The following is a 22174-nucleotide window of genomic DNA, read 5'->3' on the forward strand; positions in this document are numbered from 1 at the left end:
TAGGCGATCTCTAATGGCCATCAGGTAAACAAAAATGAATAGATGCCTTGATCTTTTTCAAATATTTATTAAAGAAGAGACGTATAGACATATTCATAAAAATGGCCGACTCAGGCCGAGTTTCTCAGCTCAACAGCCGCTGCCTCAGGGGCTTAGACAATCAAGAATCTCAGATGAGTTTAAAATCATCAAGGGAAGGTCACTGTGAACCAACGCTGAAAGATAACTTGCAAACGCCTGTGAAGATAGACAAATAAAGAGAAGCATCACCGCTCAACTAAATCGTCAAATGAAGGGATTTATAAAGAGTGTTGGGGGAGAATAACCGATGAAGTACAACATTTGTTAAAAAGACGCCAACAGCAAGTTCATACAACGCTGGAATCCAACTGAGGGAGAACGAAAGGAAGAGCCTGTTTGATGGTCTGGTGGGGTGGAGAGAGACAGCCATTCGAGAAACAGCTTTCTAAGATAAGTAGTTCTGACTATAGATTAGAACATTGTACATCCCCTGAGGAAAGACCGTGTTAGGTCAGAAACAAAGCCTTGTCGGGTGGATAACTAACGGATGCTTTATAAGTTGGTATTAATTTAGAATATGGACTGTAAACAATATGGACAGTAACAGATTAATGGATTCGTCTAACACTCTTGAAAAATGTATGCAAATGATTTTAATATCCACAGCGCACATTTCATAAAAAAAAGATATTCACGGATGGAGGTGGATTGTTCATGATTAAAAACATCTGATACATTACAAGGTAGTAACGTCATGAGAAAATTTATGAAACGTTCCACCTTCTCCTTTAAAAATTTATTTTGCGAAAAAAATTATCTTCAAGATATTTTTAAAGTATAGTTCACAACATTAATAAAAAAAAAAAACCCCAAAAATAATAATGTGAATTACATCTAGATTGGACATTGCTTAGTGAGTTGGAGATGTTTATCTTAGGGGATGAAAATTTCAATTTTTTTTCATTCTTCCTTTTCCCAAGGATATACACAATTAAAGCTTTATGAAATCATTGTCTTAATCAGGACAGTTCTGTATCATCCTAGGTACGAAACTAAGGAGCTTACTGGTTGATAATGATTTTCTTCCTAAGGCTCTTTGCAAGGCTACTTTTATCTCTCGGTTTCTCAAGCTGTAAATAAACGGGTTTAGGAGAGGGATTGCAAAGATATAACCCACGGTTACCAGTTTTTTCTCTTTCATAGAGTCCACTGCCCTTGGCTGCACATATACGCCTACCATGGTCCCATATGACATAATAACGACCATGAGGTGGGAGGAGCAGGTGGAGAAGGCCTTGCGTCTCCCCGCTGTGGAACGGATCCTCAGGATGGCGGAGATGATGAATCCGTAGGACGTCAGGGTTAAGAGACACGGGATGAAGGCTGTAAACCCCCCTTCAGCAAAATTCATCATTTCGATGACAGACGTATCCGAGCAAGAAAGCTTCATGAGAGCCATGAGGTCACAGAAGATGTGGTCAATTACAGTGGAGTCACAGAAAGAAAACCGGGATATAACGACGGCGTGAGACATTATCTCCAGGAAACCTGCCGTCCAGGAGCCAGCTGCCAGAAGAGTGCAGACTCTCTTGCTCATGATCATGGTGTAACGCAGGGGATGGCATATCGCTACATAGCGGTCAAATGCCATGGCGGTGAGAAGAAGAAATTCCACCCCAGTCAGGGACAGAAAACAATACATCTGCAAGATACATTGACTGAAAGATATGCCCTTGCTGTCTATCAGCAGGATGCCCAGTAATTTTGGCACAGTGACAGTCAGGGAAGAGATATCCAGGGCGGACAGGTTGGCCAGGAAGAAATACATGGGGCTGTGCAGGTGCTGGTTGGCACAGATGACGTAGATGATCACGAGGTTCCCCAGCACGGCCAGCAGGAACATCAGGGTGAAGATGGTGAAGAGCGGGAGCTGCAGCTCTGGGAATTCAGAGAAGCCCAGGATCTGAAATTCTATAGCCCAGCTACCATTCCCCGTTCCTCTGCGTTCCAGCTCCATGGCGTGCCAAGCTAAGCAGGCAGGGAGAAGGTGAGAAAGAGAAAGAGAAAGACAGTGACACCAAGACCAAACCATGGAATGCAATCACAACGTCCCAGATTTGTAGCCTTGCAAAAATTGCATATTTTATTGTGAAATTGCTACCTATTTTCCTGGAGGAAATTGGGATCTTTGGAGGATTTGTGGGAGTTCTTAATGTAGTGGCAGAGGAGTTTTCTAGACTTTGCATGCCTCTTCTTCAGACACTCTAAGTCTGGAAAGCCCCCGGGCTCTCTCATCTTGTTCTCTTGGTCCTTTGAAGGGCCTCACAACTTCCAAAGACTCTGATTTTAAGAAATGCCGATTTTAAAACAATCCTGGACATCTTATTTTAAGATTCTACTTTTACCTACTTGAGGGAAGAATTTGATCTGGAAGTGTCTCAGAGTGTCTGGGCATGAAATTAGTATATTCAGAGAGGGAGAGATACAGAGGGCAAGGGAGGCAAAAGTCCAGGGTGGAGCTGGGTCTGTGGTGACACAAGATCTAATTGTAAAGCTTGGGCGTGCCAAGCAATCCATATCTGCCAACAACTGTTACCTTACAATACCCTTTTACTTTAGTTCAAGAGAGGCAAACACAGGTATTTAAAATGCTGCCTGTTAAAGCTTCTATAATGAACAAAAGTGAAGAGGAGGCAGAAGGGTCACTGCTGTGCTGCTCATCATCAGACCCCCACCCATGCAGGCATTACACTGATACACGTAAAGCATGAATACAGCACAGACAGCTGAAGAGCAGAGCTCCATCAGAGCCCCATGCAGGCATCACACTGATACACGTAAAGCAGGAACACAGCACAGACAGCTGAAGAGCAGATCTTCATCAGAGCCCCATGCAGGCATCACACTGATACACGTAAAGCATGAATACAGCACAGACAGCTGAAGAGCAGATCTTCCTCAGAGCCCCTTGCAGGCGTCACACTGATACACATAAAGCATGACTACAGCACAGACAGCTGAAGAGCAGATTTTGATCAGAGCCCCATGCAGGCATCACACTGATACACGTAAAGCAAGAATACAGCTCAGACAGATGAAGAGCAGATCTTGATCAGAGTCCTGTGCAGATTTAACACTGGTACATGTGACGAGTAAGCAGACATTTGAATTTGGCAGAATAGAAGAATCTTAAATAAATGAAGTTTCCTCTTAAATAATATTTGTATTTATTTAAGAGAAAACGCTATACAACATTCCCAAAATAATGAGATTACTGTCCATGCTGTTCAGAATATTACTTGCAGTGCCCAGTAGATACACAGCATTGGTCTTTATCAAGTACAAAGTATAGTGGCTTGTCTCCAAAATCACCCTGAAGATCAGAGTTTATCTTTAAGGGATTCAGCAACCTGGCAATCTTTCCTCTTCTGTTTGCAATTTAGCTGTAATTCATTTCCCTGAATCTCCTCCTGCCTGAAGACCTAACAATAAGAGATTCACAAATGCGTTGGATGGGATAAAAAAAAAAAGCAAACAAAACCCAAAACAAGCCAGTGAGCGAAATGGATGTGTGCAGGCGCGTCCCCACGGCAGGAAGATATTTTATGTAACAGACGAGTTGTGGTTTTCTTGTTTCTTGTTCTCATTGTAACCAGCGCTGTAAGAGGAGTGTTAAATAAAGAAATAACTCCGAGGCTGGGGGCTTTAATAAATTGCTGCATAAGATTATTTCAGAATAAATTCTAACTCCAGTTCAGTGGCACGGAAATCATTCCCTGTGATTGTCAGCACCTCCCGTCTCTCCTGAGGAAAACTACAAACAAAACTGGCGTTTTTCTTCCTTATCCCTTAACTCCAAGTCCTCCCCCTGGCCAAAGCTTTGATCCCCTTCCCTTTCCCAGGGCCAGTGAAGGTCACTGTGATGCTATCCAGGGGGTGGACGGGTCAGCTGGGATCCCGTTTTGGATCCTGTGGATCTGACCCTGACGCAGATTCAACATTTTCTGGTTAATTTATTTAAGATATTTCTATTCCGCCTGTACTGACTGTGTCATGCTAGGGGGATTACAGAGCACACGAAAAGCAATGAGTAACATAAAACTTAAAACGCATCACAAATCAGCAAACATGAAAATTACTAAACTCTATCTCGCAAAAATGCTTCTGTAACTAAGCAGGCTTGTACCGTCTTGCGAAACAGTTTAAAATCTCGAACCTCATCAGTTAAACTGTTTCAAAGCACAACACCCCTAATGGACAATGTGCATTGCTGGTATCTTGGAAATGCACGACCTTTGCTGATGGCGTCTCAAGACATTTCCCATTGACTGAACGAGGCGTTGTGTTAGGGACATAATCCTTGAAAAGATCAGTGGGAAATGATGGGGCAGCTTCATGAATGACTTAAACATAAAGGTAAACGTAAAGATCTTAAATCTTTCCGCTTATAGTCTCAATTTATCTCTCTTTTCACAATATGTAGTACCAGTTTTAATCTTACTAGTTTCTCCACCTTGTAACTTTTTGCAACTTGTATTTTAACTTATTTTATTTAAAACGTGCTTTGATTTTTAACTTCTTAATCTGATTTATCTAGTTTGTACCTCTTTATCGTCTTCATCTGTTCCTTACATGTAACTAGTATTGTTATTATTTATAACCAGTTCAATTGGTCATGTGTAAAAGCACCATTGCTTGATGTTACATTAATTGTAAACCGATGTGATGTTACTAAATGAATGTCGGTATGTAAAAGCTACAAATCAATTAATAAATAAATGTAGCCATCTGCTCCTCAGGTAATTACAGTGAAGCCGATGTAATAATGGACTTACGAGTTCACGCCGTGAGGCCTTTAAAGCCACCCTGGCCACTGAATTTTGTAGGAGCTTTAATGCTCGTGTCCTATTTTCTGGAATCCCCAAGCAGACAGAGTTTCCATGGTCCAAAGTGATTGAAATAAAAGCTTGGACCACAGCACAAAAGTCAAACTGCTCCGTTAGAGGGTCTGAGATAGCCGAGTTGTTTTAGATGGTAAGACAGTGTGTGTTTGTTGTCTATAAGTCAACAGAGGGTCAAAATGGAAGCCCGAGTTCCAAACCTGGTCAGAGAATTCAATATTGAGCCCCTCCAGCAGAATGCCAGGGGATTCCTCTGGCCGAGCTTTCTGTGAGAACCAAAGGGCCTCCGTTTTTGAAAATGTAAGGATTAAGGCATTTTCCTGCTGATAAGCAGGATTAGTGGGGTCAGCCAGTGACCTTCCAGCCCAAAGCCATTGTGAAAGATTGACTGCGTTAGACCTGTTCCTACTGGAGCTGTTTTTTAAGCCTGCACTAGAGACTGAGTTTGGTTCTGCAGGTCCGAGGGATCCCAGAACCCATCTGGTATCCTATTTCAAAGTCAGACATACAGTTTTCTGAAACAATCACATAACAAGAGGAATCACGACCCAGTTCTTTGCAAACTGTTTGGATGCTGGTGGATTCTTATTAAAGAAAAGGTCCAACCTCATCACTTACTTTCTTGTCCAATGAGCTCTGCCTCGCCGGAGTGGAGTTGGAGGAGCAGGGAGACTTTTATCGGCTGATGCACACATTTGGGACGTGATCCCTGGATTCGCAGACCTTGCTATGCATCCTTCTTCATGTTTCATTTTATGGAGAGTGTGCACATAGCCCCGATGGATTTCTCTCCGTTTCATGAAAGTTGTTTGATATTTTAATTAATGCTTTATCGGTTGAGGTCTGGTCCGCTCGTTCAAATGGGTGAAATGACTTCATGGGAGGAAAAGGCCATTGTATGGTGAGGGACGTGGCCAGGTTTTATTGTTAATATTCTGTGCTGAAGTAATTCGAGCCACAGAGAAAGTTTTTCCAGTCTGGAGAGACGAGCACAGGCAGGATCTATGAGATAAAGGTAGAGGAAAACTAATGATACCAACAGGAGTAGAGAGCCAGGAAGGAGTGGAAAACATGAAGAGGGATCTAGTGAAGCTGGAAGAATGGTCTAAGCTCTAGCAGCTGACATTTTATGCTAAAACATTCAGGGTAATTTCATTTAGGATGCAAAAACTCAAGGGAAAGTTAATTGGAAGTGAAATTCTTCTAAGCACAAAGGAAGAGAGGGATCTGGGGTGATTGTATCTGATTATGTTAAGGTGGTCAAACAGGTGGACAAAGTGATGGTAAAAACCAGAAAGATGTTCGACTGCATAGGGAGAGGACTGGTCAGCAGAAAAAGGGAGGATATATTGCCCCTGTATAAGACCCTGGGAGACCTCACTTGTAATACTGAGTACAATTCTGGAGATCTCACCTTCAGAAGGAAATAAACAGGATGAAGATGGCCAGATGGGGACTGTTAAAATGGTCAATGGTCTTTGTTCTAAAGCATAGGGGGAGAGACTTAAAGATCTAAACATGAACATCCTACAGGAAAGGTGAGATAGGGCAGATATGACAGAGATATTCAAATATCTCAAAGTTTCCATGCATAGGAGGTGAAAGGTTATGAGATGAGGGTGAAAGGGGGTAGATTCATGAAATATCTCTTTACAGAGAGGGTGGTGGATGCATGGAACGGTCTCCCAATGGAGTTGGTGGAGGCAAAAACAGTCTCTGAATTCAAGAAATCCTGGGATATAAATACAGGGGATCTCTGAGGGATGATGGGAATTGTAAGGGTTACATAAATCGGACTGATGGGGAGACTGGATGGGCCATATGGTCTCTCTCTGCAGTACAGGGGATCTCTGAGGGACGATGGGAATTGTAAGGGTTACAAAAATCGGACTGATGGGGAGACTGGATGGGCCATATGGTCTCTCTCTGCTGTCATGTCTCTATGAGTTTTAGAAATGGCTTCCAGACAAAAGCCCCGAGAGCCAGGGACAGCTGAGAGGTCCCCTCACCATGATAGATGAAGGGGACAACACCCTCAGGTGCCAGGCAGTCACATAAACCAAACACCTACACCAATTAAAAGGCAGCCATTATTATCTCACAGACGAAGAACATCTGCATCCCCGGAGCAGCCTAAAGTTTTGTAGAGGGGCTTTCAGCACACATAAGGCAATGCTCTCACCTCCTAACTCTAATGAAACTGGTCCTCTTTTCTCAGCAGATTAAATCATTGTGTAGTGCAGCATTAAAAGCAGAGGTGTAGGGAAAGTTTGCACAGAAAATGTAACTGCTAGAAAGTTGGGTTTTCACGGGGGTCCTGATTTCATGAGCAACCCCCTTTGTTCACCTACATTTTTCACCAGAAGCTTATGGCACCAGCTTTCAAATGCCAACAGTGTTTCGTATCTGTTTGTGACTTTTGACATTGAAACAACAATTAAAACATTTAAAACATGACAAGATAAACATAAAACCTAGACATGAATAGATCCTGGTGGGGGGTGGAGGGAGCTGGGAAGGGGCAGAAGGATATAAGGCTGAAATCCAAGGCTGAACTATTGTACAAAAAAAAAAACAAGCCTCAACAAGGAAATAAAAAGAAATTCAAATCTGGATCAGACATTGGGAAACACATGTAGCGGTTCCATCTCTGGTGTTTTTGTGTGCCCATGGACCCCAATACAGCCGCAGAGGAGCTCTAGCAAGCACCGAGGCAGGTAAGAGGTGCCCCAGCATGGGCTGAAGATGGAGGAAGATGACCCTAACCATGGCCACACCTGTACGCAGTAGAAAGAGACCCAAACAACGCAATGTTGGTCTCATGAATGGTCCTCCGACTACTTCAAGCCCTTTCGGACCTGCCGCACAGAGCAGCAACTGCGACAGGGTGGACGATGGTCAGAGGATGAGGACATCAAAGACGAAGACTTGAAGTGAGACAAGACTCAGGATAACTCAAAGGGATTCAGAGTTGTAGGCTAAGACAAGCCTTGGATAAACGGAGGACTCAGACAGAGTCACAGGATATGAAGTCCGACATGGAGATCTGCAGTGGTACTGCCACATCATGCGCCCTACACTACCAAGCTAGGCAGGTCGTAGACCATGCATACACGCGCCCTACACTACCATGCGAGGCAGGTCACGGACCACGCTTGAGGTCTCCCAATACAGTTGCTTGAAGAGGATATGAAGGCTCCAACAAGGCCTGAATTGAGACGCACCGGCCCAGCCAACTAAGTCAAGCACGGCCGTCAAGGACAGGATAGGCAGAGTTCATATCAAGGCGGAGGCATGTGCAAGAGGCTCCGAAGATCCGGACAGGATTGGGAAGAGAAGATTAAAACCGGGGTTCCAGCTTAGGAAGGCCTCAGGGTCCAGGGACATTCGGAGTATGGATACTGATGGTAGGAGAAAATAAAAGTCAGGATCTTCTTGGAGGTTTACGCTGCCCAGAGGACATCTTGAAGTGGAGGTCCAAAGAACAGAACATCAGCAGAACCTCTGAGATGAGGAATGGAGACATCAGGACCTGACAAGACGAAGGGTCAAGACTAGAGACCTTACGAAGATGAAGATGAAGACATGGTGAGGACATCACGAAGACATGGAATTCCAACGAAGAACAAAGTGCCTTGAGAAGCTGATGACAAGAAGTATTAGGACAATACAGTAGAGTAGTCTATGAACCCCACATCACAACTAGCATATTGATAACACTATGTATGATAAATTTACCCGTAAAAGTACTTTCAGTACATTCGGTCATGACCCACTTCTCTAAAAATTATTTTGTCTAATGATATATTGTAACCGAACCTTTGACGGCACCTGTTAGAATGTACTATAGTACACTTTTACCTACATTAAATATGTGCCTACATGTAAACCATTGCGATGGTATATAACTTAGCGACGGTATAGAAAAGATTTTAAATAAATAACTAAATAAATAAAGAAGTCCTAAGGAGGACTGGCTCCTTATGAAGGCAAGGAAGGAATGAAGACTGAAGCTTTTTATGCTGCAGAAGAGGCAGATCCAAAGATGACATCAGTAGTCACCACTCCCTCGCTGTAGCTTTAAATACTGAAGAGAGAGCCGGCCTCACCCCCTAGGAAGAAACAGGAAGCAGAGCAGGACCCTGGACAGCGGCCTTGCTGCCACGCTGAAGATTGCAGGAGCTGGGACTGGAGTTAGGCCGCAAACCAGGCCTAGGGCTGTCAGCTGCTCTCAGGCAGCAGGGAGAGCACCAGAGGAGGCTTCATGCTACAGGCGAGTCTGGGGATGTAGGCCCGCTCTCACGGAGAACCCGCAGGTAAGGCTGGCGACCTCCGGGTCGCATGGTGCGAGCTTCGGCAGCTCCCCTACGAGGAACGGCTGAAGAGGTTAGGGCTGTTCAGCTTGGAGAAGAGACGGCCGAGGGGGGATATGATAGAGGTGTTTAAGATCATGAGAGGTCTAGAATGAGTAGATGTGAATCGGTTACACAAAGTTTTATATTTGAATAAACATTTATAATATTTCACTTCTGTGCCTCAGACTGTTGTTCCTGTTTCTGCATAACCCCCTCCACACATGCACACACGCACGCACACACGCACACACCCCTCTCCGTGTCTGATATTCAGATGGAGTTTTAGACTTGCACTGACAATTTGCCCCATGTTCTGTTCTCTGAAATGAATGTGTATAAAACCCCAGTCAGGCTCATATCCGCTCGTCTCTTCAAAACTTAGCCCAGAGCTGTGAATATAGAGACCGACCCACTCGCGTGATCAGGGCACCTCAGTCTCTTCCTGTTCCAGGGAATCATTCCCAGCTCTCGCCACAGTAACTGTACGAGCCCTCTCATCGGCTGGGCCTCCCTTCTCTCTCCTCGCTCTCCCAGCTCCACCGCACAGGTAATTCCGGTTCTGCTTTGTTCCCCCAGGTGCAGTCTCCCTATGGGACCTCCCCAATTTGAATCAATCCAATGTTAGACTTCATGAAGCAGCCGACCTGCTCTCCATCCCTGGGACTGAGTGCACCACCTCTGCAGGATGCCCTGGTCCCGGCAGCCTCGGATCGCTCCTCCTGCTCCAGCCAGAGCCCACCCCTTCCAGTGGGAGTTTAGCAAATAAAAATCAGATTCATATCTGGATGCACAATGTCAATCGTCTGTTCCCCAGCTTGACATGGGACTGCTCTATCCTCACCCAGGAGCTCCTAACTATCAGGAGCACTTACAGCAGAAGAACATAAGAACTGGCCATACTGGGTCAGACCAAGGGTCCATCAAGCTTAGTATCCTGTTTCCAACAGAGGCCAAGGCAGGTCACAGGTACCTGGCAGGATCCCAAGGGGTAGAGATTCCAGGCAGCGGATTTCTGCAAGTCCACATTTAATAATGGTTAATGGGACTTTTCCTGCAGGAAATTCCTCAATGAATTCTGAACTGAGTGGTGGCCAAGCCCCTGTTTATTAGCAGAAATATTCGCACATGAGATGCTTAGGACTATTATGAATAGCAAAGATTCAAATCTCATTGTGCTAAATTTCTCTGCAATTACATTACTTTTTAAAAATAAAAGTCCACAGGCGAACAGGCACTGCAAGCAGCCCCCAGCCACACTTCTGGGCAACCTAAGGGTGGACTGAGCTTTCTAATGTGACCTGGTTGGGACCTGCTGCAAATGTTTCTTGAAGTTACAGGATGAAATCCCCCTGCCAGGGAGCAGGATTCAGATCTCTAGAGCTGAGGAATAAAACAAAGCAGATATGTGTGGTTAATTGGCCGCCCCGTGAGTGCTTTCCTCCCAGGTTTCAGCCACGGGGGACTCTGCAGACCTTCTTAACCCGGCTGATTGAGAACCTGCGAGTCTCTGCGAGGAAGCGAGCTCTCGGTCCCCGGTAAGTCAGACCCAGATGATCTCTCACTGTGGAAACTGCAGGGTTTGCACCTCCAGCTCCGTGGCTCCTGCACTGGGAGTGCTCGGACCACCCTGAGGAAGTCACCAAATGACGTGGTTTAAGCATTTCGTGTCCAAAACTTCCAGGCGGTGAGTGGGACGTGCAGGCCACCCTGGGTCCAACCTCGGAAGCCGGGGTCCAAGCCATGGGTCTGACTTGCGACTTGGTGAGATGGGATGAGGTGGCTCAAACAGGCAGCAAACGCCTGTGGCACCTTATGTACGGGCGTCAGGGTTTGAAAGCTGCAACTTTTAGTGTTTTATTTATTTATTTATTTATTTAAATAAAGAAGCAAAAGGCACCACCTCTTAAACGTTTAATGTGGCTCAATCGGTATCAAAAAAATCCAAAGGATATAACATTGTATGTATAGGTGAATAACAAAGTTTTTAAAGATGCCGCATCAGCAAGCCTGGCGACGTGTTCAACCCTACAGAGTTGAACCGTCCGGTCTTCTAATCATCTGCGGCTCTTAACGGCTGTGTAGCCTGTGAATAATATCAAAAAGGAGAACAGAATGGAGATCTTTTATGTTCCGTGCAAAGCAGCAATGAAGTCTGTGAATTAGTACTTTAAATCCATGGGTCACGGCTCGAAAGCCGGTGGCAATATTGAGCAATCAGTCCGTCTGTCCCGACTGTAACGTTAAGACAGCTGTGAGGCCTGTAAGTTTGTGCTTTACATCTATGAATCACGGCTCAAAAGCCTGTGGCAATATTGAGCAATCAGTCCGTCTGTCCCGACTGTAACGTTAAGACAGCTGTGAGGCCTGTAAGTTTGTGCTTTACATCTATGAATCACGGCTCAAAAACCTGTAGCAGTGCTGAGCAATTAGTCCGTCTGTCCCGACTGTACAGTGCGTCTCTTAACCCGACAACGGCCGGTGTTTCGCTGCTGGGTTGCAGCTTCATCGGGGGTAAATCACCTCCTTCTGTACAGATGGAACATAAAAGATCTCCATTCTGTTCCCCTTTTTGATATTATTCACAGGCTACACAGCCGTTAAGAGTCGCAGATGATTAGAAGACCGGACGGTTCGACTCTCTTGCTCCCTCGGACTCTGCTCCCCAGACATCCTCCACATACGTACACCTCTCTTCCAATTGGGGTATCGTGTGCGAGTGGGGATACCCCTTCTGAGTCAGCTTATCATGGATTATCCACTGATCAAGCCGCCTCTATTTTCACTACTCACGGAATGGAACCTGTATCTCATGCTTATAAGTCTCATACGTTCTCCGTTCCAGCCTTTCCATTCCTGTCTTTTCGCAGTTTGACGTGGGAAATACTTTCCCTCATAAATGTCATTTCTGCCAACAGGGTCAGTGAGTTACACACCTTGTAGTTACATACTCATCCGACCCTGCGTTCCTCCCTCACAGAGTGGTTTTTACGCATTCAACTTCCTATCCTTAAGACATTGCATCTCACCTTACTCAGGATATACTCTGCCCATTTTTCCCCAACACCTCTCTCTCACCAGAGCGAGAGGGTTTTTCCCACTCCTTGGACAGTAATAGTGCACTTGCATTCTATGTAGACCGCACTACACTCAATAGAAATTCCACCTAACTCTTCCCTTCTGTGACAAGAGTCAAGCTGCCAGTTCCAATAGGCAAACAGACCTATTCCTCCTAATTGACGGTCTGTATCAGGCTTGCTGATGCGGCATCTTTAAAAACTTTGTTATTCACCTATACATACGATGTTATATCCTTTGGATTTTTTTTATACCGATTGAGCCACATTAAATGTTTAAGAGGTGGTGCCTTCTGCTTATTTATTTTGATATACAGGACCAATCCAGTGCTCTTTTTGCTGTTTTATTTATTTATTTAACAGGCCTTATATACACACCGCACTCTACAAAAAATATTGCTGGGAGTGGTTTGCACAATAACATTCATAGTATAAAATATTAAATACAGCTTTCATCACAAACAATAAAAACAAGATAAAAGTTAAATATGTTGGGATTTTTTTCACTTCTGCATTCTATACTGATTTATACCCCAGAGTCATCACAATATCGCAATCCAGCATCATAACCGGTAATCACGGAGAAAGGGACTCCAGATGTTTTATTCATGTGTCGAATGCCTTTTAAATTCTGTGGCCATTCGCAGCGACTCCAGTGCACATTCCAGGGGTGAGGGCCAGCAGTGGAGAACGCAGGCTTCCGGGGAATATCTAATCTGGCAATGTTTAGTGCAGGACCTGCAGACCACAATAGCCTGGTGGGTTTGTATAATCGGCGTGATGAGGCCTTGTGAAGTAAACTGAAAATCATTACTAAGTGGGACAAGATCCCACTTTTCAACTTTATTCCGAGATTGAGTGGTAGCCACTCTTGTTTTGTGTAAATGTGTTATATTGAATACGCAATGTAATTGGCAGGGGGATATATGTTTGCCATGGCTGGTATTTGTTAAAGTACGAGCAGCTGACTTTTCAATCAGTTGTAATGCATGAATTGCCCTTGTGGGTAGTCGGAACTATATAATCAAGGTTATTTAGAATCAGAGCCCGAAGTAGTGAAAATAGTCTGTGTCAATGAGTGAGTGCATTTTATACATAAAAGAGTTTTACAACAGATGATACTTGGGGTTGCATTGATAAATTGGAATCTAGTATTACCCCTAAATTTCATGTTTTACGTACAATAGAAATACAATGGCCATCAAAAATTAAAGAATTTGGAAGACAATGTGTTGGATTGTATATCATAGAAAGAAACAGGACTTCAGTTTTGCCTGTATTAAGCTTCAGCCTGCTATGAGAGAACCAGATTTTAACTGACTTTAGTGTGACCCAGGACTGCAGATTTCCACGTGAACCCTCAAAGCTCGTGCAAAAAGAAATCCTAGATTTCCAAACACAAGGCGACCACACGCATTGACCTTAAAATTTGGATTGAGTAGCATGCTCGCGGCTCAATGTCACAATGCGTGTGTAAATGACACAGTGTGCCTGGGCAGAAACTCAGGATTTAGGGGTTCCAGTGTCTGGGAATAGGAGGTTGGGAGGTACCTCAGAACTGAGGGTTCCCAGGGTTTGGGTATCGGGAGTCTGGGAATAGGAGGTTGGGAGGTACCTCAGAACTGAGGGTTCCCAGGGTTTGGGTATCGGGAGTTAAACATGCTCTCTGGATTTTGGAGTTGTCAGGATGTTCTGGTTGTCAGAGGATGGGAAATTTCTCAGAATGTTGAGTTGTCAGTTTGTATTCTGGAGGTTAGGAGGTTTCTCAGGGTTTTGGGGTGTCAGGTTTGTATTCTGGAAGTTAGGAAGTTTCTCAAGATTTTGGGATGTTATGATTTGTATTCTAGAGGTTAGAAGGTTTCCCAGGATTGTGGGTATCAGGGTTTGTATTCTGGATGTTGAGAGGATTTTGGGGTGTCATGATTTGTATTCTAGAGGTTAGGAGGTTTCTCAGGATTTTGGGGTGTCAGGGTTTGTATTCTGGATGTTGAGTGGATTTTGGGGTGTCATGATTTGTATTCTAGAGGTTAGAAGGTTTCTCAGGATTTTGGGGTGTCAGGGTTTGTATTCTGGATGTTGAGTGGATTTTGGGGTGTCAGGGTTTGTATTCTAGAGGTTAGGAGGTTTCTCAGGATTTTGGGGTGTCAGGGTTTGTATTCTGGATGTTGAGTGGATTTTGGGGTGTCAGGGTTTGTATTCTAGAAGTTAGGAGGTTTCTCAGAATTTTGGGGTGTCAGGGTTTGTATTCTGGATGTTGAGTGGATTTTGGGGTGTCAGGGTTTGTATTCTAGAGGTTAGGAGGTTTCTCAGGATTTTGGGGTGTCAGGGTTTGTATTCTAGAGTTAGGAGATTTCTCAGGATTTGGGAGTGACAGGGTGAGGAGATATTATTCAGTCTTTGTGTAGATTTGTTTTTTTGGGGAGGGGCACAGGAAAGGGGTGTCAGGGTTTGTATATCAGTCCCTGAGAGTCCTAATGTTTGCTTTTGGTTATGAATGTCACTTGCTTCCCCCCTCAAGCAGAAAGAGAGTATCCCTGATAAACATGAGTCTTGTGACTCTGAATTAATTTTACTTTTCATTTTGACTCACAATGGATTGGACTTGGATTATTTTTCACTGAATTTATTATACTACTAAATTAATGTATTAATGAAACCTGCTCATGGTGTTGTATTTTCAGATGGGCTTCAAAGGCGGAACGGACGAAGGTTCCCCCAAGTTGGACTTCCCAGGTCTTGCTTTAATCTGCTCTTCCTTTCTCCCTGAAAACCTCTCTCACGGGGTGGAGTCTCCCCATCGGTTTCTTTTGTGCATTCCATGATAGGAATGAAGCTCACCCGTGAGCCAGGGGCGTTGGGTGCAATCTCAGGCTCTCAGATTTCTCGCCGTGTGCTAGAGAGCTTCTTTCTGAAGCTCCCAGGGTGTTCCACGTGCAGGGATTGAATCGAGCGGTGTTTGGACATTTTCGTAATCAGGCCGGTGGTGCCTACAATCAGTGGGGCTTTTTCTGTAGCTTTCTGCCACCTTTTCTTGGTCTTCGGTTGCATCCTTTGGTGCCTGAGGATCTTTTCTCTCCTCATACATTGCACAGCACAGTCGCTGGGTACTGACACTTCTATCCCCAGTGCTGTTCTTGTGCTTTTCTCCTTTACCACAACGTCCGATTTTCTTGCATTGAGCTTTTCATCGGCTGGAATAGGAATGCCCCAGGTGATCAACGCTTCTTCATTCTCTACAATTCTGTCTGGGTCATCATCCCTGTGTTTTCTCGTACAGCGATTTTTATAATGTTTACAGAGTTTCCAGCGGATGAGCCCTGCCACCTTGTCGTACCTTTCTTTCTGCAAGCTTTGTCAGGGCTGATGCAAGGGTATTAGGCATCCTAGGTGAACCTTCAAACTCGCACCCTGCCTCTTACACTCCTGCCTGCTGGGGGCAGCTCTGGAACAGGATCCCCCTGCCTTGCCCTGCTCGGTATCCACCCCTCACTCTTCTCTCACCCTCTGGTGGCATCGGCCTCCCTGTTCCCCACAGTGTCTATCCCCCCTGTCCAATATTCCTTTCTCCTCCTCTCCACAGCATCTTCTTTCTCTTTCTCCACCCACCTTCACCTGCCCAGCACTCCCCCTCTCTCCACAACTCTCTGACCTATCTAGCTTCCTCTGTCTCCATCTACTTGATATCCATTACCTTCTCTCTTCTGGTTCTAAGGAGGTTTTTGCCAGCCCAAAAATGTTCACGCCCTAGGTGCCTGCCTATTTTGCCTAATGGATGAAGCAGTCCTGGGACTTGCAACATCAGCAGATCATCTCCAGCAACGAGATGAAAACCGGCCTCCAGTTCCATGCTCTGCTCACTGACTCTGCTCCCCGTGCCCATCCTCCCCATCACCTTCAGTAATCTATGCAACATTTATTCATTTACAGGCATTTCTATTCATTGATCCAAACTAAACGTTCTGGGCAGATTGCAATAGCTTTTAGAGATAAAACATACAAAATGCAAAAAAACTGGTCACTCAGAGCTACAGCTTCAAGGGTTAATTCTCCCGCCCTCTGCTGTGTCCCCAGACCATCCCGGAACCTGAATCATTGCCTGATTATGAAAGGATCAAGCTTGTATATTACTTAATGTTTTCCAAATGAAATAAGCATTTTATAATATAACAGAAGTGGGGTAGAAAATAAATAGAAAACCCTTTTCTGGAACGAAAAACATGGAAGTTTTGTCAAAACTTAAAACCTAATACACTTCTAACATTTCTCTTTACTGCCTGTAGGTGGGAAAGTTTAGCAGAGATGGAGTTTGAGGTAATTTTGGCGTGGGATTATTTGTTTCCAGCTGATCAAACTGGGCAGAAGTTGGGGCACCAGCTGTTTGTTTAGTATCAATGGACTGGAGAGCAGTGTTTCTCAAACCAGTCCTTGGTACTCTGAAAATGTACACAAAGTGTCAGTGAGAGTGCCAGGATTGGAACTCAGTCACAAGAAGATAAATTAACTCCCCAGGATCATACACAGAGAGTCAGTAACAGAGCTGAGGATTAGAGCTGACATTCAGGGAGATAAAGGGCCCCCTCCAGCATCGCACACAGTCAGTGACAGAGCCGGGGATCAGAGCTGACACAAAGGGAGATAAAGGGCCCCATCCAGCATTGCACACAGTCAGTAACAGAGCCGGGGATTAGAGCTGACGCACAGGGAGATAAAGGGCCCCCTCCAGCATCGCACACAGTCAGTGACAGAGCCGGGGATTAGAGCTGCCGCACAGGGAGATAAAGGGCCCCCTCCAGCATCGCACACAGTCAGTGACAGAGCCGGGGATTAGAGCTTCCACACAGGGAGATAAAGGGCCCCTCCAGCATTGCACACAGTCAGTGACAGAGCCGGGGATTAGAGCTGCCACACAGGGAGATAAAGGGCCCCTCCAGCATTGCACACAGTCAGTGACAGAGCTGAGGATTAGAGCTGACATTCAGGGAGATAAAGGGCCTTCTCCAGCATTGCACACAGTCAGTGACAGAGCTGGGGATTAGAGCTGACATTCAGGGAGATAAAGGGCCTTCTCCAGCATTGCACACAGTCAGTGACAGAGCTGGGGATTAGAGCTGATGCACAGGGAGATAAAGGGCCCCCTCCAGCATCGCACACAGTCAGTGACAGAGCCGGGGATTAGAGCTGATGCACAGGGAGATAAAGGGCCTCCGCCAGCATCGCACTCAGTCAATAACAGAGCCGGGGATTAGAGCTGATGCACAGGGAGATAAAGTGACTCCTCCAGCATCGCACACAGTCAGTGACAGAGCCGGGGATTAGAGCTGATGCACAGGGAGATAAAGGGCCTCCTCCAGCATCGCACTCAGTCAATGACAGAGCCGGGGATTAGAGCTGATGCACAGGGAGATAAAGTGACTCCTCCAGCATTGCACACAGTCAGTGACAGAGCCGGGGATTAGAGCTGATGCACAGGGAGATAAAGGGCCCCCTCCAGCATCGCACACAGTCAGTGACAGAGCTGGGGATTAGAGCTGATGCACAGAGAGATAAGGGCCTCCTCCAGCATCGCACACAGTCAGTAACAGAGCCAGGGATTAGAGCTGATGCACAGGGAGATAAAGTGACTCCTCCAGCATCGCACACAGTCAGTGACAGAGCCGGGGATTAGAGCTGATGCACAGGGAGATAAAGGGCCTCCTCCAGCATCGCACTCAGTCAATAACAGAGCCGGGGATTAGAGCTGATGCACAGGGAGATAAAGTGACTCCTCCAGCATCGCACACAGTCAGTGACAGAGCCGGGGATTAGAGCTGACGCACAGGGAGATAAAGGGACTCCTCCAACATTGCACACAGTCAGTGACAGAACCGGGGATTAGAGCTGACGCACAGGGAGATAAAGGGACTCCTCCAACATTGCACACAGTCAGTGACAGAGCCGGGGATTAGAGATGACGCACAGGGAGATAAAGGGACTCCTCCAACATTGCACACAGTCAGTGACAGAACTGGGGATTAGAGCTGATGCACAGGGAGATAAAGGGACTCCTCCAATATTGCACACAGTCAGTGACAGAGCTGGGGATTAGAGCTGACGCACAAGGAGATAAAGGGACTCCTCCAACATTGCACACAGTCAGTGATAGAGCCGGGGATTAGAGCTGATGCACAGGGAGATAAAGGGCATCCTCCAGCATTGCACACAGTCAGTGACAGAGCTGGGGATTAGAGCTGACGCACAGGGAGATAAAGGGACTCCAACATTGCACACAGCCAGTGACAGAGCCGGGGAGTAGAGTTGCAGCACTCAAGTGATTTTCCAGAGTTACACACAGAGTCAGAAACAGAGGAGAATCTTGACTTTATGGTGCAGGGCTCTGATCATTTATTTATTGCGTTTGTATACCATCATTCTGTGACCACTCATAACGTTTGATCATGGATCCATACCTTCTCCCCAGAAGCAGTGGCTGGTGGTGCTGATGATTTTAAGGTCAGGCAGCTCCGTGGTAGCATACATGTATGTGCTAAACAAGAGCTGTTCTTATTCCAATCCATCTTCCTCTTGGTTCATTCCCCCAACAGATCAAGAACATTGAAATGATAGGAAAGGCGAACAAGACCTCAGTCTCAGAATTCATTCTCCTGGGATTCTCCGACCTCCCTCACCTGAAGTTCATCATCTCTGTAACTGTTTTTGGGATCTTCATGATCTCTGCCCTGGGGAATGTGGGGTTTTTAACATTGGTGTGTGCTGACTATCGTCTACAAAAGCCCATGTACTTCTTCCTCAGTAACTTGTCCATCTTGGACATCTGCAACACTTCCGTCACTCTCTATACGCTGCTGGACAACCTCATCACGGGGAATAAACTGATCACGTTCTCTGCATGTATGGCTCAGCTCTACTTTTTCATGGCTTTCACAAGTACTGAATGTTCCCTACTCAGCACCATGGCCTATGATCGTTACGTAGCGATTTCTAACCCCTTGCGTTATGCGCTCATCATGAACAAGAGGGCCTGTGCTCTGTTGGCCTCTGCTGCCTGGACACTTGGCTTTCTGGATGTGATGCCCCACTTGGTGTTGACATCTCACTTCTCCTTCTGCAACGCCAATGAAATCAACCATTTCTTTTGTGATTCTGAGGCACTGGTGGAGCTCTCCTGCAGCGACAGGAGCAGCATTGAAACCTTGATATTTGCCGAAGGGGTGTATGTGGGATCTATTCCCTTAATTCTAACCCTCACATCCTACGTCTATATCATCTCCGCCATCCTGAGGATTCGTTCTGCGGAAGGGAGGAGCAAGGCCTTCTCCACCTGCTCCTCCCACCTCACGGTCGTTATTCTCTTCTATGGGACCACAATCTTTTTCTACATGCGACCAACCTCTGTGTATTCACCAACACAAGACAAACTATTCTGCTTACTGTACATGGGGCTGATTCCGATGTTAAACCCCATCATTTATAGCCTGAGGAACAAAGATGTGAAAAGGGCCCTGAAAAACTTCAGCGGTAGGAGAAATTATATGGGTATTAGGCGACATTGTTTGTCACATTGTTAAAAATAATTCATGTCTTTTAATGGAAGGTTCAGGTAGCCCATGTCAACATGAATGTACATTTATTTGCAGGTGCATATTAAGAGCGATTTTGAAACTGTTTGCATTGGAGCAAAGACCGTGTGTTTGATGGCTTTGCATCAGTTCTCAAAGGGCAAGTATGCACGTACAGTATTTTCCCTTTGACTACCTGTGATCTCTTGCACTAACTTTTTCCTGTGAGTAGAATATTGCTAAAAAAAAGTCCACATGTCAGTTTGAAAACGCAATCCACGTGCATGCTTTTCCTTCCCCCAAGGTAAACATGACTCCTCTCAATGAAAACTAAAATACAGAGCACAACTGGACCTAGGGAAACCAATAATGAACTTGCTGAAGACACGAGGTCGCGCCCCGAGAGCCTCTGCATCCTCCAAGATATCGGATTGAGGAGTCCTAACTTAGTAAACTTTCCCCACTGACTGTGTCATTGTCTTTTAATTCCATCGCGCCATTGGTCTTCTGACCTCTTTCCGTTTGATCCTTTCCCCGTTACACCTGTACTCCTATCGATGCTTACATTCACTGTAAACTTACAAGCATGGGGGAAAAAGTGCCCTGTTTTCTTGCATTATGTTTTCATAGCCCCTACCTGAAAAAAACTACTTCCTGCCCAATCAGAAATCCCTCCCCTTCTGTCCCTGTACTTCCTTTCAGTTGCACCCATTAACATATTTTGGTTGATTTCTATACTAAGAGTCTGGCTCACTAATTTAGCTTTTCCCCCATAGACAGAGAATGGGAGAAGAGTCTTAGTGAATCAGGTCCCAAGCCCCAAGAATACTGCAAATAAATAAATAAATATATGGTAAATGTATTTTCTTTAGTATAAAACCTCCTTCCACTCCATGAGCTATAGAAGGAGATGTCCCTACAGAGTCCGCAGGCATTAACATGTATGTACACTTTTATTTCCTATCTAATTAAAGATATCACAACGTGTAAAACTATATCTAATTTTTCCATGGGACCAACAATCATACGCTGTGATTTTTCAGACAAATATTGACCTTTTAATATAAAATAGTTATGTGCAATTATACTTTTGTAGGGTCTTTAGTATGGACTGGCCAGCAAATTCTCAATGACATGGCCAACGGGCATCTCATGGTCAACTAACAGACAAATGGATATCAGCGTACGCGCTAATCCAGATGAAATAGGCAGCTAAGTCTACATCCTAAACATGCAGCCTTTTCCCATGAGGGTTATATCAACATACATTTCATAGATTAATAGGAATAAATACGCAAGATGTGCACACCTGCTAGTTTTAAGTTATTAAAAAACAAAAAAACATGGTCTTGTATCTGAGACTCAAATCGCAAATAAAAACAAGCACACAACAGAAATTGGTTGTTCTGAGACTTCCCCTCAGACCCACACATCCTCTTCATAGCTTGTCCACCACCTCCCTCCCTCCTCACCCTGATACATGATGCCATTTTGAAAGTACTTTGCCAGTAAAGAAGTTTCTAAACTCTACTCCAGCTTGCACCACAAAAAGTGATGGTGACCCTGAGCGACATTGCTACGCTAAACCCAACCATCCATTTTTAAAGCCAACATATAGCCAAGAAGAAATTGGAAAAACTGAAGACTACCATGTTGCTGACAGTTCATTGGGCTTCATTGGATGGGGCATCATCATTGTTACCAACATGGGGGGTATCTTATTGTCTCTTATTCAGCAGCAAATGTCTTTTGAGCATATACACTCTTTTCCTGCAAGCAGAAATCTGCTGTGGCCAGGAAGTGCTCAATGTAAGAATCAAGCAAGCACTCCCAGTTTTTGCCTACAGGACTTTTTTTTTTCCCCTTCCAGATGTTGTAATGATTTACATTGATGAGGGGGAAAAGATTCCATTTCAAAACAACGTGACCAAAATGACGTGCAGGCTCCATGTGACGACATGCTATGGTGTAAAGAGTGATAGAAAGGCCTGATCCATTGAGATCTTTTCCCAGAGACGCAGAATGAATGAATCGTGGTGAATAAGGTCACACATAATAATAGTAATCAATGCATGTCAAAGAAAGTCGTAGCATCAAAGATGCCTACTTGGTACTGATATGCAAATAACTTTCTGAGCTCTCCTTTTGGATTCTGCTGTACAGGAAAGGGTGCGTGTGAGGTGAGGGCAGTGTTTATCATTTGTATAGGTGATTCTCTCAGAAGTATTTGACAAGGCCCTTGAAGAGCATGGATAACCTTGGGTTTC

General features: G+C 45.0%; 2 protein-coding genes across 2 annotated transcripts; one reads left to right on the forward strand and one right to left on the reverse strand.

The window, feature by feature from the left end:
* Positions 1 to 1082: 1082 nt before the first annotated feature.
* LOC115081643 (olfactory receptor 8D4-like) lies at positions 1083 to 2038 on the reverse strand. The gene is made up of 2 exons (XM_029586066.1): positions 1259 to 2038; positions 1083 to 1151 (listed from the first exon to the last, which is right to left on the reverse strand). The coding sequence occupies exons 1-2, from the start codon at positions 2036 to 2038 to the stop codon at positions 1083 to 1085; spliced, it is 849 nt and encodes a 282-aa protein (XP_029441926.1).
* A 4402-nt stretch (positions 2039 to 6440) lies between these two features.
* Positions 6441 to 21899, forward strand: LOC115081644 (olfactory receptor 1019-like). Its single transcript, XM_029586067.1, has 5 exons — positions 6441 to 6460; positions 10723 to 10812; positions 16632 to 16662; positions 18933 to 19866; positions 21778 to 21899. Exons 1-5 carry the CDS (start codon positions 6441 to 6443, stop codon positions 21897 to 21899), a joined length of 1197 nt encoding a protein of 398 aa, XP_029441927.1.
* Positions 21900 to 22174: the final 275 nt, after the last annotated feature.

Source organism: Rhinatrema bivittatum, unplaced genomic scaffold (assembly GCF_901001135.1).
Source record: "Rhinatrema bivittatum unplaced genomic scaffold, aRhiBiv1.1, whole genome shotgun sequence".
Taxonomy (NCBI): Eukaryota; Metazoa; Chordata; class Amphibia; order Gymnophiona; family Rhinatrematidae; genus Rhinatrema; species Rhinatrema bivittatum.

What these genes read in the sequence shown, in the direction of transcription:
- LOC115081643 (XM_029586066.1), bottom strand. Translation starts at nt 2,038, where the DNA reads ATGGAGCTGGAACGCAGAGGAACGGGGAATGGTAGCTGGGCTATAGAA. An exon ending in TTATGTCATATGGGACCATG is followed by an intron (nt 1,152 to 1,258) that starts GTAGGCGTATAT and finishes GTTTATTTACAG; the next exon opens with CTTGAGAAACCGAGAGATAA.
- LOC115081644 (XM_029586067.1), top strand. Translation starts at nt 6,441, where the DNA reads ATGAACATCCTACAGGAAAG. An exon ending in ATGAACATCCTACAGGAAAG is followed by an intron (nt 6,461 to 10,722) that starts GTGAGATAGGGC and finishes CTTTCCTCCCAG; the next exon opens with GTTTCAGCCACGGGGGACTC. An exon ending in TAGCAGAGATGGAGTTTGAG is followed by an intron (nt 16,663 to 18,932) that starts GTAATTTTGGCG and finishes TTCCCCCAACAG; the next exon opens with ATCAAGAACATTGAAATGAT.